General features: G+C 34.8%; 1 protein-coding gene across 1 annotated transcript in view; it reads right to left on the reverse strand.

Moving 5' to 3' along the window:
* The window catches only part of CFAP47 (cilia and flagella associated protein 47), a 480,485-nt gene that overhangs the window by 126,839 nt on the left and 339,564 nt on the right, over positions 1-14,082 (reverse strand). Inside the window, 2 exon segments of the mRNA XM_033201412.1 lie at positions 7,868-7,965; positions 12,951-13,079. Of these exon segments, the coding sequence (XP_033057303.1) occupies positions 7,868-7,965; positions 12,951-13,079 (227 nt within the window).

Below are 14,082 nucleotides of genomic sequence, written 5' to 3' on the forward strand. Positions count from 1 at the left end.
GAAAGGTCGGTTACCCACAAAGGGAAGTCCATCAGACTAACAGCAGATCTCTCAGCAGAAACTCTACAAGCCAGAGAGAGTGGGGGCCAATATTCAACATTCTTAAAGAAAAGAATTTTAAACCCAGAATTTCATATCCAGCCAAACTATTTTCATAAGTGAAGGAGAAATAAAATCCTTTACAGATAAGCAAATGCTTAGAGATTTTGTCACCACCAGGCCCGCCTTACAAGAGACCCTGAAGGAAGCCCTAAACATGGAAAGGAACAACCGGTACCAGCCATTGCAAAAACATGCCAAAATGGAAAGACCATCAAGGCTAGGAAGAAACTGCATCAACTAACGAGCAAAATAACCAGTTAATATCATAATGGCTGGATCAAGGTCACACATAACATTTAACCTTAAATGTAAATGGACTACATGCTCCAATTAAAAGACACAGACTGGCAAACTGGATAAAGAGTCAAGACCCGTCAGTCTGCTGTATTCAGGAGACCCATCTCACAGGCAGAGACATACATAGGCTCAAAATAAAGGGATGGAGGAAGATCTACCAAGCAAATGGAGAACAAAAAAAAGCAGGGGTTGCAATCCTAGTCTCTGATAAAATAGACTTTAAACCATCAGATCAAAAGAGACAAAGAAGGCCATTACATAGGTAAAGGGATCAATTCAACAGGAAGAGCTAACTATCCTAAATATATATGCACCCAATACAGGAGCACCCAAATTCAAAAGCAAGTCCTTAGAGACTTACAAAGAGACTTAGACTCCCATACAATAATAATGGGAGACTTCAACACTCCACTCTTAACATTAGACAGATCAACGAGACAGAAATTAACAAGATATCCAGGAATTGAACTCATCTCTGCACCAAGCGGACCTAATAGATGTCTATAGAACTTTCCACCCCAAATCAACAGAATATACATTCTTCTCAGCACCACATCACACTTATTCCAAAATTGACCACATAATTGGAAGTAAAGCACTCCTTAGCAAATGTAGAAACAGAAAAATTAAAAAACTGTCTCTCAGACCACAGTGCAATCAAACTAGAACTCAGGACTAAGAAACTCAATCAAAACCACTCAACTACATGGAAACTGAACAACCTGCTCCTGAATGACTACTGGGTACATAACGAATGAAGGCAGAAATAAAGATGTTCTTTGAAACCAATGAGAACAAAGATACAACATACCAGAATCCCTGGGACACATTTAAAGCAGTGTGTAGAGGGAAATTTATAAGCACTAAATGCCCACAAGAGAAAGCAGGAAAGATCTAAAATTGACACTCTAACATCACAATTAAAAGAACTAGAGAGGCAAGAGCAAACACATTCAAAAGCTAGCGGAAGGCAAGAAATAACTAAGATCAGAGTAGAAGTGAAGGAGATAGAGACACAAAAAACCCTCCAAAAAATCAATGAATCCAGGAGTTGGTTTTTTGAAAAGATCAACAAAATTGACAGAACCGCTAACAAGACTAATAAAGAAAAAAGAGAGAGGAATCAAATAGACGCAATAAAAATGATAAAGGGGATATCACTACCGACCCCACAGAAATACAAACTACCATCAGAAAATACTATAAACACCTCTACGCAAATCAACTAGAAAATCTAGAAGAAATGGATAATTTCCTGGACACTTACACTCTTCCAAGACTAAATCAGGAAGAAGTTGAATCCCTGAATAGATCAATAGCAGGCTGTGAAATTGAGGCAATAATTAATAGCCTACCAACCAAAAAAGTCCAGGACCAGATGGATTCACAGCTGAATTCCACCAGAGGTACAAGGAGGAGCTGGTACCATTCCTTCTGAAACTATTCCAATCAATAGAAAAAGAGGAATCCTCCCTAACTGATTTTATGAGGCCAACATCACCTGATACCAAAGCCTGGCAGAGACACAACAAAAAAAGAGAATTTTAGACCAATATCCCTGATGAACATCGATGCAAAAATTCTCAATAAAATACTGGCAAACCGGATTCAGCAGCACATCAAAAAGCTTATCCACCCTGATGAAGTGGGCTTCATCCTGGGATGCAAGGCTGGTTCAATCATTCGCAAATCAATAAACATATCCAGCATATAAACAGAACCAAGACAAGAACCACATGATTATCTCAATAGATGCAGAAAAGGCTTTGACAAAATTCAACAGCCCTTCATGCTAAAAATGCTCAATAAATTCGGTATTGATGGAATGTACCTCAAAATAATAAGAGCTGTTTATGACAAACCCACAGCTAATATCATACTGAATGGGCAAAAACTGGAAAAATTCCCTTTGAAAACTGGCACAAGACAGGGATGCCCTCTCTCACCACTCCTATTCAACATAGTGTTGGAAGTTCTGGCTAGGGCAATCAGGCAAGAGAAAGAAATCAAGGGTATCCAGTTAGGAAAAGAAGAAGTCAATTGTCCCTGTTTGCAGATGACATGATTGTATATTTAGAAAACCCCATTGTCTCAGCCCAAAATCTCCTTAAGCTGATAAGCAACTTCAGCAAAGTCTCAGGATACAAAATCAATGTGCAAAAATCACAAGCATTCTTATACACCAGTAACAGACAGACAACCAATCAGGAATAAATTTCCATTCACAATTGCTTCAAAGAGAATAAAACACCTAGGAATCCAACTTACAAGGGATGTAAGGACCTCTTCAAGGAGAACTACAACCACTGCTCAGTGAAATAAAGAGGACACATAAATGGAGAACATACCATGCTCATGGATAGGAAGAATCAATATCGTGAAAATGGCCATACTGCCCAAGGTGATTTATAGATTCAATGCCATCCCCACCAAGCTACCAATGAGTTTCTTCACAGAATTGGAAAAACTGCTTTAAAGTTCATATGGAACCAAAAAAGAGCCCGCATTGCCAAGACAATCCTAAGTCAAAAGAACAAAGCTGGAGGCGTCACACTACCTGACTTCAAACTATACTACAAGGCTACAGTAATCAAAACAGCATGGTACTGGTACCACAACAGAGATATAGACCAATGGAACAGAACAGAGTCCTCAGAAATAATACCACACATCTACAGCCATCTGATTTTGACAAACGAGAGAAACAAGAAATGGGGAAAGGACTCCCTATTTAATAAATGGTGCTGGGAAAATTGGCTAGCCATAAGTAGAAAGCTGAAACTGGATCCTTTCTTACTCCTTATATGAAAATTAATTCAAGATGGATTAGAGCCTTAAATGTTAGACCTAATACCATAAAAACCCTAGAAGAAAACCTGGGTAGTACCATTCAGGACATAGGCATGGGAAGGACTTCATGTCTAAAACACCAAAAGCAACGGCAGCAAAAGCCAAAATTGACAAATGGGATCTAATCAAACTAAAGGTTTCTGCACAGCAAAAGAAACTACCATCAGAGTGAACAGGCAACCTACAGAATGGGAGAAAATGTTTGCAATCTACTCATCTGACAAAGGGCTAATATCCAGACCTACAAAGAACTCAAACAAATTACAAGAAAAAAACAAACAACCCCATCAAAAAGTGGGCAAAGGATATGAACAGACATTTCTCAAAAGAAGACATTCATACAGCCAACAGACACATGAAAAAATGCTCATCATCACTCGCCATCAGAGAAATGCAAATCAAAACCACAATGAGATACCATCTCACACCAGTTAGAATGGCAATCATCAAGAAGTCAGGAAACACAGGTGTTGGAGAGGATGTGGAGAAATAGGAACACTTTTACACTGTTGGTGGGATTGTAAACTAGTTCAACCATTATGGAAAACAGTATGGCAATTCCTCAAGGATCTAGAACTAGATGTCCATATGACCCAGCCATCCCACTACTGGGTATATACCCAAAGGATTATAAATTACTCTACTACAAAGACACATGCACACGTATGTTTATTGCGGCACTATTCACAATAGCAAAGACTTGGAATCAACCCAAATGTCCATCTGTGACAGACTGGATTAAGAAAATGTGGCACATATACACCGTGGAATACTATGCAGCCATAAAAAGGATGAGTTTGTGTCCTTTGTAGGGACACGGATGCAGCTGGAACCATCATTCTTAGCAAACTATCACAAGAACAGAAAACCAAACCCGCATGTTCTCACTCATAGGTGGGAACTGAACAATGAGATCACTTGGACTTGGGACGGGGAACATCACACACCAGGGCCTATCATGGGGAGGGGAGAGGGGGGAGGGATTGCATTGGGAGTTATACATGATATAAATGACGAATTGATGGGTGCTGATGAGTTGATGGGTGCAGCACACCAACATGGCACAAGTATACATATGTAACAAACCTGCACGTTATGCACATGTACCCTAGAAGTTAAAGTATAATAAAAATAAATAAATAAATAATTAAATAAATTTTTATTTTTTTTTTTACTAGAGACAAGGTCTCACTATGTTGCTCAGGCTGGTCTCAAACAGCCGAGCTCAAGCAAGCTTCCCACCTTGGCCTCCCAAAGTGCTTGGATTACAGTCATAAGCCACCACACCTGGTCTCACTTGTGTTGTTTTGTATGGATGCCTTTATGTTTGACACCAAGAGGATTAACAGTGTTTTTAACTGTGCTTTTCTTTTGCTAGTTTGTGGAGAGATTTCTGGATCTCTTTATTAACAATATAGTGAATTCAATTGAAAGTTGTTTATAGAATTAAAAGCTCAGAAAGAAGTAAATGATCATGCAACTTTCAGTGACAATGAAGTAAGTATTTTGAAGGCTATGGCTGTTTAAAACGTAAATTATACAAAAAGTTTCTTACACAGTTAAGTTTTGTTTCCACAAAGTGTTTACAGCTCAGTGCTATATATTAGAGTTATTGAGTGTCAGTGGAAAGACAGTGGTTTATTGTCATCATTCTCCCATAGCCAAACTATATGAAATACAAGAGATTTTTGAGATCAAACAAAATGGAACAGCAGCTATTACATGTCAAAATTTCCAAAGGAAATCCTAAATACTTTATACCAACAGAGAATGGACTACTAACAAACAAGTATTATTTACTGAAAATGTAATCTGGTTTTGGAACCTGCAGTAAGAAGTAACCAAATACATGTGTTTCAAGATTGTAAGTATTTCTTACATGAACCCTATTTTAGAGAGATTCTGATCAATCACTCATCTCTAGAAAAAATGTGGAAATTGAGTTGAATGTAATAAAAACTGAGATGCAGATAAAAAAATAAGAGATGGCTTAGTATCTTGAGTGAACCATTGCCACATCTGGAGGTATAAAGTTTAAATAAAGTATTTCTCAAATGATTCACCTGAACAGAATATGCAGTCAATAATATCAGGAAATAATATACAAGTGAGGACCACAATTTCAGTATACTTCTGAAAGTAGTCAGAAAGCATCTTCTTCAAAGAATGGACAAAAGTTTCATTTGATGGCATTATTAAAAAGAAATCATACTATTTCTAGTAAACAAATCTTCATGTCTGAAAGTTAAAGAGGGAATACATTTTTACCTTCAAAAATTATGACTAGAAACGTGAGAAAACTAAATAATTTGGCAACATCACTAGCCATGATAGGCTAAGTTGGTAAACTTAGTTGAAAAAGATGTCCGTTCTCAACAAATCTCAGTTAAATGTGAACATTTAATTAATACAGCAAACCTGTCTATAGTAACAAAGGGAACTATCTAGCAGCTGTTATGTGTTAAGAGGTTTCGCTCCTGCATTATAATGTAAAACTACTCAATGAAAAGGGGACTCAATAATTGTGCTTAATCTAAGTAGAACATGAAATAATATTATTTAAGTATATTTATGAAATAACTATGCTAACTGTTCATAACAAATAATAAAAGCAATAATGATAGCAATTAGAAATATATATGTGCATAAGACGAGTTACACATATCCCACTGTGGTGCCAAAACAAAAAGAGGTTTTTTTTTTTTTTTTGAGACAGAGTCTCGCTCTGTCGCCCAGGCTGAAGTGCAGTGGCCGGATCTCAGCTCACTGCAAGCTCCGCCTCCCGGGTTTACGCCATTCTCCTGCCTCAGCCTCCCGAGTAGCTGGGACTACAGGCGCCCGCCACCTCGCCCGGCTAGTTTTTTTTTTTTTTTTGTATTTTTTAGTAGAGACGGGGTTTCACAGTGTTAGCCAGGATGGTCTCGATCTCCTGACCTCGTGATCCGCCCGTCTCGGCCTCCCAAAGTGCTGGGATTACAGGCTTGAGCCACCGCGCCCGGCCACAAAAGAGGTTTAAATTGAAAACTTATAGGAAATCAGTACAAACTGAATTAGGATTACATATAATATACATGGGGAGGGGCAAGTCCTTGATGAAAAATGAACAAGTGTCATTATTCAAAAGTACATTATTTATTTAAATAATATATTCCTGAAAGGGTATATGCAAATTTAATTTCATAAATGAAAACATATTTGAAATTTCTCAAAGAGATAAGTAGTGGTTTTTTGGTTTTGGTTTTGGTTTTTTGTTTGTTTGTTTTTGCTTTTTGCTCAGCCTTCTTACATATGCACATAAAGTACCCTGATGGTGTATATTTCTCAGACAGTCTTCACCTTTTAAGGTTGAGAGCTATAAAAATCTCAATTTCTATCAGTATTTTCTTGAAGGACTAATAGCTCTTGTAGAAAAAAAAGGCACTTTATACACCATTTAATGAGTAGATGCAACAATTGGCCATCTATAATTTCTTTTAAAATTGTATTTATTTATGTTTGTTTTGTATATTTTGTCATCTTCATTCCTATTTTAAGCATATAGTTAATAAGAAAGCCAATTTCTCCTTTTCTGAGTTGCTACATCATGCACTCAGTTTTTTCAAAGCCTATTTAAATTTTTTTCTCTATATATTGATAAAGGGATACATTTTAATTTACATTTTAAAATAACCTTTAAGGAAGATTTTACACTGCAGTGGTAACCAATTAACAGAAATAAGATATTTTCATTGAGTGAAATGATCCTACCATCATATTAAATAGTTTTCCACTTAGAAGATAATGCTTTTGCAATCTATACTTGAGCACATTTCAAAATTTTAATCATTCATCTTCTATGCCTAAATGGAGATTTACCCAGAAATCTGGTGGGCAAATAATCAATTTCTAAACTTATAATATTTTAAATCTTTGCTTTTTCACTTTCTATTTACTGGCGCCAAAGCTCAAGATTCTAAGTAATCAATTCTATAAAGAAATCTATCCACATATTTAAAAATAAAACTAACATTTATTATTATCAATTTAAATACTTGAGCACTAACAATAAGGAAACTAAATTTAATTAAAACATTATTAATAGCAATATTGTCCTCATGTTTCATTTAAAATAAGACTCTTAATATTTAACTTTATTAAATAATTTTGGACACAAATTTAGTAACATTTTAGCAATTCACATCAGACAAATCTATTCGGAGTATTAATGGAAACCCCAAATATATGCCAGTTGCTGCAAATATGTTTCCAAGTGAAAGGTCTGCTGTAGAAACCAGGAAGAAGCAAGGCTGAAAGAGTCTAGTAGCACAATCCTGTTTTTATCATCTATGTGTGAACAAACACGTAGGCTAAGGGTAAGTTTGCTTTAGTAACTCTTGAAACAGACAGAATGCTAATCAACGCAGTCACTATAAGATAACATATAACAAAAATATGTTTTCCAAAAGCATTTAAGTCCATAGTACTAGATTTAAAAATAAAATTGCTATGATTGACTAATTTATCTTAATACAATCATCTGATACAGACGTTTATAGGGATAGTAAGTAATTTACTATACAACAAAAGGTCTAACTGCTCACAAAATGACAGAGTCTATGAACATGTAATGGGCACTTACCAGAGCAATACATGTCAGCTCCATAATGTCTATGGGTGGTCCAGGAGTGCTATGGATCTCAAGATTATACCAGAATCTTAAATTGTTAAAATAATCATCTGAAAAACAAACCAAAACATCACTTTTTAAATATAGTCTTCAGAATACCATACTTAACATACACATTTGAGAATCATGAACAGACATCATTTTCAATCTTTTTTTTTAATGGACTTTTTGTCAAGACAGCTGAAGAAAGGGTGGGAAGCTGTTTTTATCACAGTTAGTGAGGACTAAGAGAAGCTCCAACCTTACATGGCCAAGAGAATGTCCTGTACAAGCTCCTGGCCCTATACCTATGCCAGTAACTCATTAAGTTCTTCCATAAAATTAATTTCAGAATGTTTTACTTTTAAGTTAAGGATTAATGTTTCAAAAAGAAATAACCAATCTTTTTTCTCATTGACAAACTATTCATGTATTTGTACATAGATATATCTAAATAAGTCATTACGATTCACAATGCTGCATTTCCAGGACCATAAGAATCTACTATAAGGAGAAAGCCAGGAAAATGAGACTGCATGTTTCCTGAAAATTTGAAAAAGGATCCTAAGAATTTAGCCCAAGGAAAGTCTTAAGGGGCACAGACTAAGTAGTGAGACAATTATTTTTATATCTTGCTTCCCTAATATTTTTAAAAAGCAGGTAATTCTGCCCCTGATGATAACCAAAACCATACTCCCTCAGGCTAAAATTGGAATCCTCATCTACCAGGCCCTTCATAAAAAGGTTTTTTACGTCCATCAAAATCAGTTTTGTTTTGTTTTGTTTTTCCTCTCTGTTCAGCTTCCCACTTTGATATTCTTTTCTTTTCCTGTGTTGAACTAGGTCATGGTTTAAGATTGTCCTCCAATTTCAGTAAATTGTATACATATTCACATCAGTATTGGCATGTTTAAAAGATTTCAAGAACTGTTATGCTAGATTAATTTATTTAGGTAAATTGCTAACCTCTTTGGGCCTCAGTTTCCTCATCTATGAAATAAGAAGCCCAAACCAGTGGAATTCTCAGTGTTTCTCTCAACTGAAAATGTTTTTCATGAGTATATGTTTTGCATTGCATTGTATTGTATTTTATGGCACTGTATGACACTGAATAGCATCGTATTGTGTAGTATGCCACTGTATGGCATTTGTAGCTTTGTATTGGATTGTACTGCATGACATTGTATTTTACTGCACTGCACTGTTCTGTACCATCCTGTATTGTACTATTTTGCATGTTGTTTCAACACCTTAGGTATCTAAAATACTTATAAGATTGGTGGACCTGAGAACAATCCAGATATTTAAAGTAAACAGCTAGTAAGAGGGAGAAAGAGAAAAAAATAGTTACAATTAATAAGACCCAGTTGAGTTCTTATTCCAAATAACTATGAGGAGTTATTGAGGGCAAATTTATTTCCACATTTTGAACTGACTCCTGTACTTGTTTATTTTTCAGACATCAGTTTATTCCCTTAAAAGCAGAAATGTGCAGAAAATAAGGTTACCAAATTTATACTGATGGGAGATTATTAAGGAAGCCTCTGCTCACATTTGCTCCTTCAATTTTATAAAAGCACTTTAAGTGCTTTCATGACATTTAAATGTGACTTCTCAAAAATAAATCAAAGTTCTTAAAATGAAAAGTGTTTTCCCTTCTAGGTACCTTATGCATATTTTATCTGGGCCTTTCCAGTGTTTTAACCCACACTGAACTCACAGAGAAAATAATTCTGGAAATAAACATTAGCTATGACTGAGGAGATTGCTTCATGACTCTGGGTTAGTGCAAAGATCAGTGGAATGACTCAGAGTTATAAGACCAGGGTTCAAATCCCAATGTGACCACCATGAGCTTGTGATTTTTGGCAAAGAATCTCAAGAGTCTGCCCACTTGTGGAACAGGGACTATATTTGTCATGGTTCTCCAGAGAGATGGAACTAGCAGGATGTGTAAAGAAGAGAGCAAAAAAGAGAGATTTTAAGAAATTGGCTTATACAACTGTGGAGGCTTGGTAAACCCAAAATCTGAAGTATACTGGGGTAGGTCAGATTTTATTTTACTAAGGTTTTCAACTGATTGGATGAAGCTCAACCACATTATGGAGGATAATCTGCTTTATTCAAAGTCCATGGATTCAAATGTTAATCTCATCCATAAAACATATTCTCAGAAACATTAAAAATAAAGCTGACCAAATATCTGGGCCTCGTGGCCTGGCTAAGTTGTCACATGAAATTAACCATCGCAGGGGCAATAACACCTATTATTTATAATTACTGTGACTATCACATGTGGCAGTGTTGTGATGTAGCTGATTTAGTTCCTACAGTGCTAAACATGTACATTGAGTATGATTTATTGATTAGAGTGGGATTGGTGAATGATTTATTAATGAAAACACCAACAAAATAATGATGTTTTTAAACTTTGAATCTTAAACAACTTAAACTATTTTTCTAATTATAAAATCAACAGCATTCACTATAGTGATTTTAGAAATTCCTGAATAGCATCAAGATGGAAGTTCTTCATAATTTCATGACAAAATGACAGCTACTTAATATATTTGTATAAAATTTCAGGTTTAAAATATCAAGAAAGACACAGATATATAGACATACACACATAAATATAGTGGGGTGTATACAATATACATAATTGATACATTCATATGTACATAAAAATATACACATTATATTATTCAGAAAATATTCACTATTAAAACTTTAGTTTCAATTATTCAATGTATCACATAAGAAACATTCTTAATATTGTATTTTTTGTATATCTTTGAATACTCTAACAAATTCCTTAGACTGAATCATTGGATTGAAGAAGATAAAAAATTATTAAAATTTTAAACATACTATAAATGTTCTCTTCAAAAAGTTTTTATCAATTTAAATTTCTGTTGTAATGCATGAGATTGTCTCTTGATCTGATTCTCATTAAAAGGGAGTGTTACCGTTATCTTTCATATTTTCCTATCGGAAGGTTAAAACATTCTGATTTAGGTGTTGCTTTCATTTCTTTGATGAGCAGAAAGCTAGAAGATTTTTCAATTGAAAATAAATATACTGTGGAGCAGTCTTTAAAAAAGAATCCATGTTATTATAGGGGAAAAGTTATTCTGTCTGAGAGTAAGGATATGAAAAGGCCTGTTTGAAGAACTAGGGATACCTTAAATGTTGTCAGGTACACTTTTCCTAGCTTTTAATCTATCTTTCAACCTGTTGATATGTAGGTTAGTATGTTTATTAGAGATCAGTCTTTTTTAGCCTATTAACATAAAATCATAATATTTTGATTTTCCTTCAAACTCTTCTGAACACTTTAACCCTCATGAAGTTTTTCCTTCATGGTTCTTCTGTCCTAGATATTAATGAAGATTTAACTTTTAGCATAACACATCTACAGCAATTATCTATTCCTTTGTCTCACCTGCATGATTTCACTGAAAGAGACCCTAAACCTTTTCAACCCATGTTAATATTGTTTTTCTCCTAGTCTCAGCTATAAAGATTCAATTGGCAACTGGATATTGCTATGTAAATGTCTTGATGTCAGATCAACATCAGGAAGTACAAAACTTTGCTAAGTGTTATAGTCTCCCAAACTTTTTTCTTTCTTTCTGAATTTCTGTCTTATTTTTTTCTATTGACAAAAATACAAACAAACTCTATATTATTTTTTGGAATCAATACCCTTTTTCGTTATCTTCTATAAGGACAGGCATCCCATGCTAGTCTCTGAAATATTTCTCATCTTTAGTGATATTCTATATTTCCACCACCACCATCATCATAAAAGACCTGGTTGTCTTCACTTTAAACTCAGTTTGCCATTGCAGTAGTCTAACTAGCCCAACTTCTCTTCCCAAATCATTCTGAATATTTCTAAATACCACTCTTTAGTCCATGGATTCTGTGATGCTTAATTTCATGTGTCAACTTTGCTGGGCTATACTGCCCAGTTGTATCAACAAACACTAGTCTAGATGTTCCTGTGAAGCTATTTTAGAAATGTGATTAATATTTATGTTAGTATAATCTGAGTAAAGCAAATCATCCTCCATTGAGTAGGCCTCCTCCAATGAGTTGAAGGCCTAACGTGCAACCACTGATGTTCCCCCAAAAAGAAAGAATTTTTTCTCAAGACTGTAACATAGAAATACTGCCTGAGTTTCCAGCCTGCCTGTCCTATCCTGGGGAATTTGGACTCAAGGCTGCAACATTGACATTGACTTTTTAGCCTGCTGGCTTGCCTTGCAGATTTCAGATTTACCAGCTCCCACAATGGTGTCAATTGCAAATCTTTCTCTCTCTCTCAGTACACACAGACACACAAATACAGACACACACTCCATCATTTCTGTTTCTGTGAAGAATGCTATCTAATACAAATTCATTCAATAAAGATTTCTTCTTTTGTATAACATTTAAAATGTCTCCACAAGTTTGCCCCTGTTGAGCCACTTTTCTTTACTAAGGCCTTGCATCCCTGCTATTTACCCATAAAAGAAAACCTCATTCACCCATTTCCAGGAAACCTGCCCTGAGTATTCCAACTCCTCATCACCTTATTTTCCTTGGAACTTGTACTAAAAAGACATGATGTTGAACAACATTCAAATAAAGCTTTATAATATAGGGGGAAAAATAGTGTTTAGTTTCTTTGGCATATGAGGAAGATTGCTAGTATCTCTTATATTGAAGTAAGCAACGCATATTACATTATTAAATCAATACACTCATTAACATTTTATTAGAAATTTGCTGTATGCTTTTGTATAGTGACAGAAAAATATGTAAAACTTTACAATTATGAAAGAGTAGGCACCCTTCTAGCTGAAGTATTTTGATACTATTGACATTAATAGCAGTGGAACTCCAGAATATATGCTACATATAGTTAATACTGAATTAAAATTCTTACAGATATATGCAATACAAATTTGGATATGTATTATGCATGTAAACTATTTCATTCAAAAGTGAATGATGATTTGGATTTATGCAAACTAATAGTGAAACTCTGTCATAATAAACTTACACGTGTCTGCATCATAAAAAATGCTAGATTGTTCTGTTATTGAATCAAGACAGGAGAGTGCTTGATCTTGATCTGTGTCATCCTCACAATCATCACATTTCCTTCTTATAGTAGAAAATGTAATTGTACCTACAACACAAAAGTACAAGATGACCTATTAATCAGGGCTTAGTTTTCTAAAACAAAAGGTAAGCTATAGATATTACTCTAGCTTAAAACATATCAATATAAAGCGAAAATTAATTCTAGATGTCAATATTAGAATTAAACCTGATACGTATTCAGAACATTTTAACAAGGAAAGAGTTTAAGGAAATATTTTCAAAATCTCCATTAAAATGGTAATTTTTCAACAGCTTTTCTGAGATAATTTTAAAAAAGTGGAAAATGAAATAAATGCAACAACTTTCAGAATACTTATTGCCCTAGGGTAACTGTTCTTATTTTCTTTCTAAGTCATTTTAATGCTCTATTTATTACCCTATTAAAATAACATTTATTTTATTTTATATAATATCACAATATCCCAAGCATGAAATTTCTTGAAAATATTTAATATATAAAATGTTAAACACTTTGTTATAGAAGTTATTAGTGAGGCCGAGCATGGTGGCTCATGCCTGTAATCCCAGCACTTTGGGACACTGACATGGGTGGACTGCTTGAGGTCGGGAGTTTGAGACCAGCCTGGCCAACATGGTGAAACCTTGTTTCTATTAAAAATACAAAAATTAGCCAGGCATGGTGGCACACATCTGTAATCCCAGCTACTTGGGAGGCTGAGGCAGGAGAATTACTTGAACCCGGGAGGAGGAGGTTGCAGTGAGCCAAGATCGCACCACTGCACTCCAGCCTGGGCGACAGAACAAAACTGTCTCAAAAACAAAAGAAAACAAAAAAAATCAAAAGTTATTACTATCAAAAATCGTCACTCTCTGGAATTTTTTTAATACTAAGATTGACCTATATAATTGGTATTAATTTTTAAATTAAAGTTTATATTCTTATGGAAATGATTCAGAAATGGGCCTTGACCTCTAAATACCAGCTTGACATAAACAAACCTTTGCACACAAAACTATGTGTTTCTAGTCATGCATCATAATCAAATAGCTTACAGCAATGTCTATAA

Source organism: Trachypithecus francoisi, unplaced genomic scaffold (assembly GCF_009764315.1).
Source record: "Trachypithecus francoisi isolate TF-2019V2 unplaced genomic scaffold, Tfra_2.0 Lachesis_group6, whole genome shotgun sequence".
In the NCBI taxonomy this organism is placed as follows: domain Eukaryota; kingdom Metazoa; phylum Chordata; class Mammalia; order Primates; family Cercopithecidae; genus Trachypithecus; species Trachypithecus francoisi.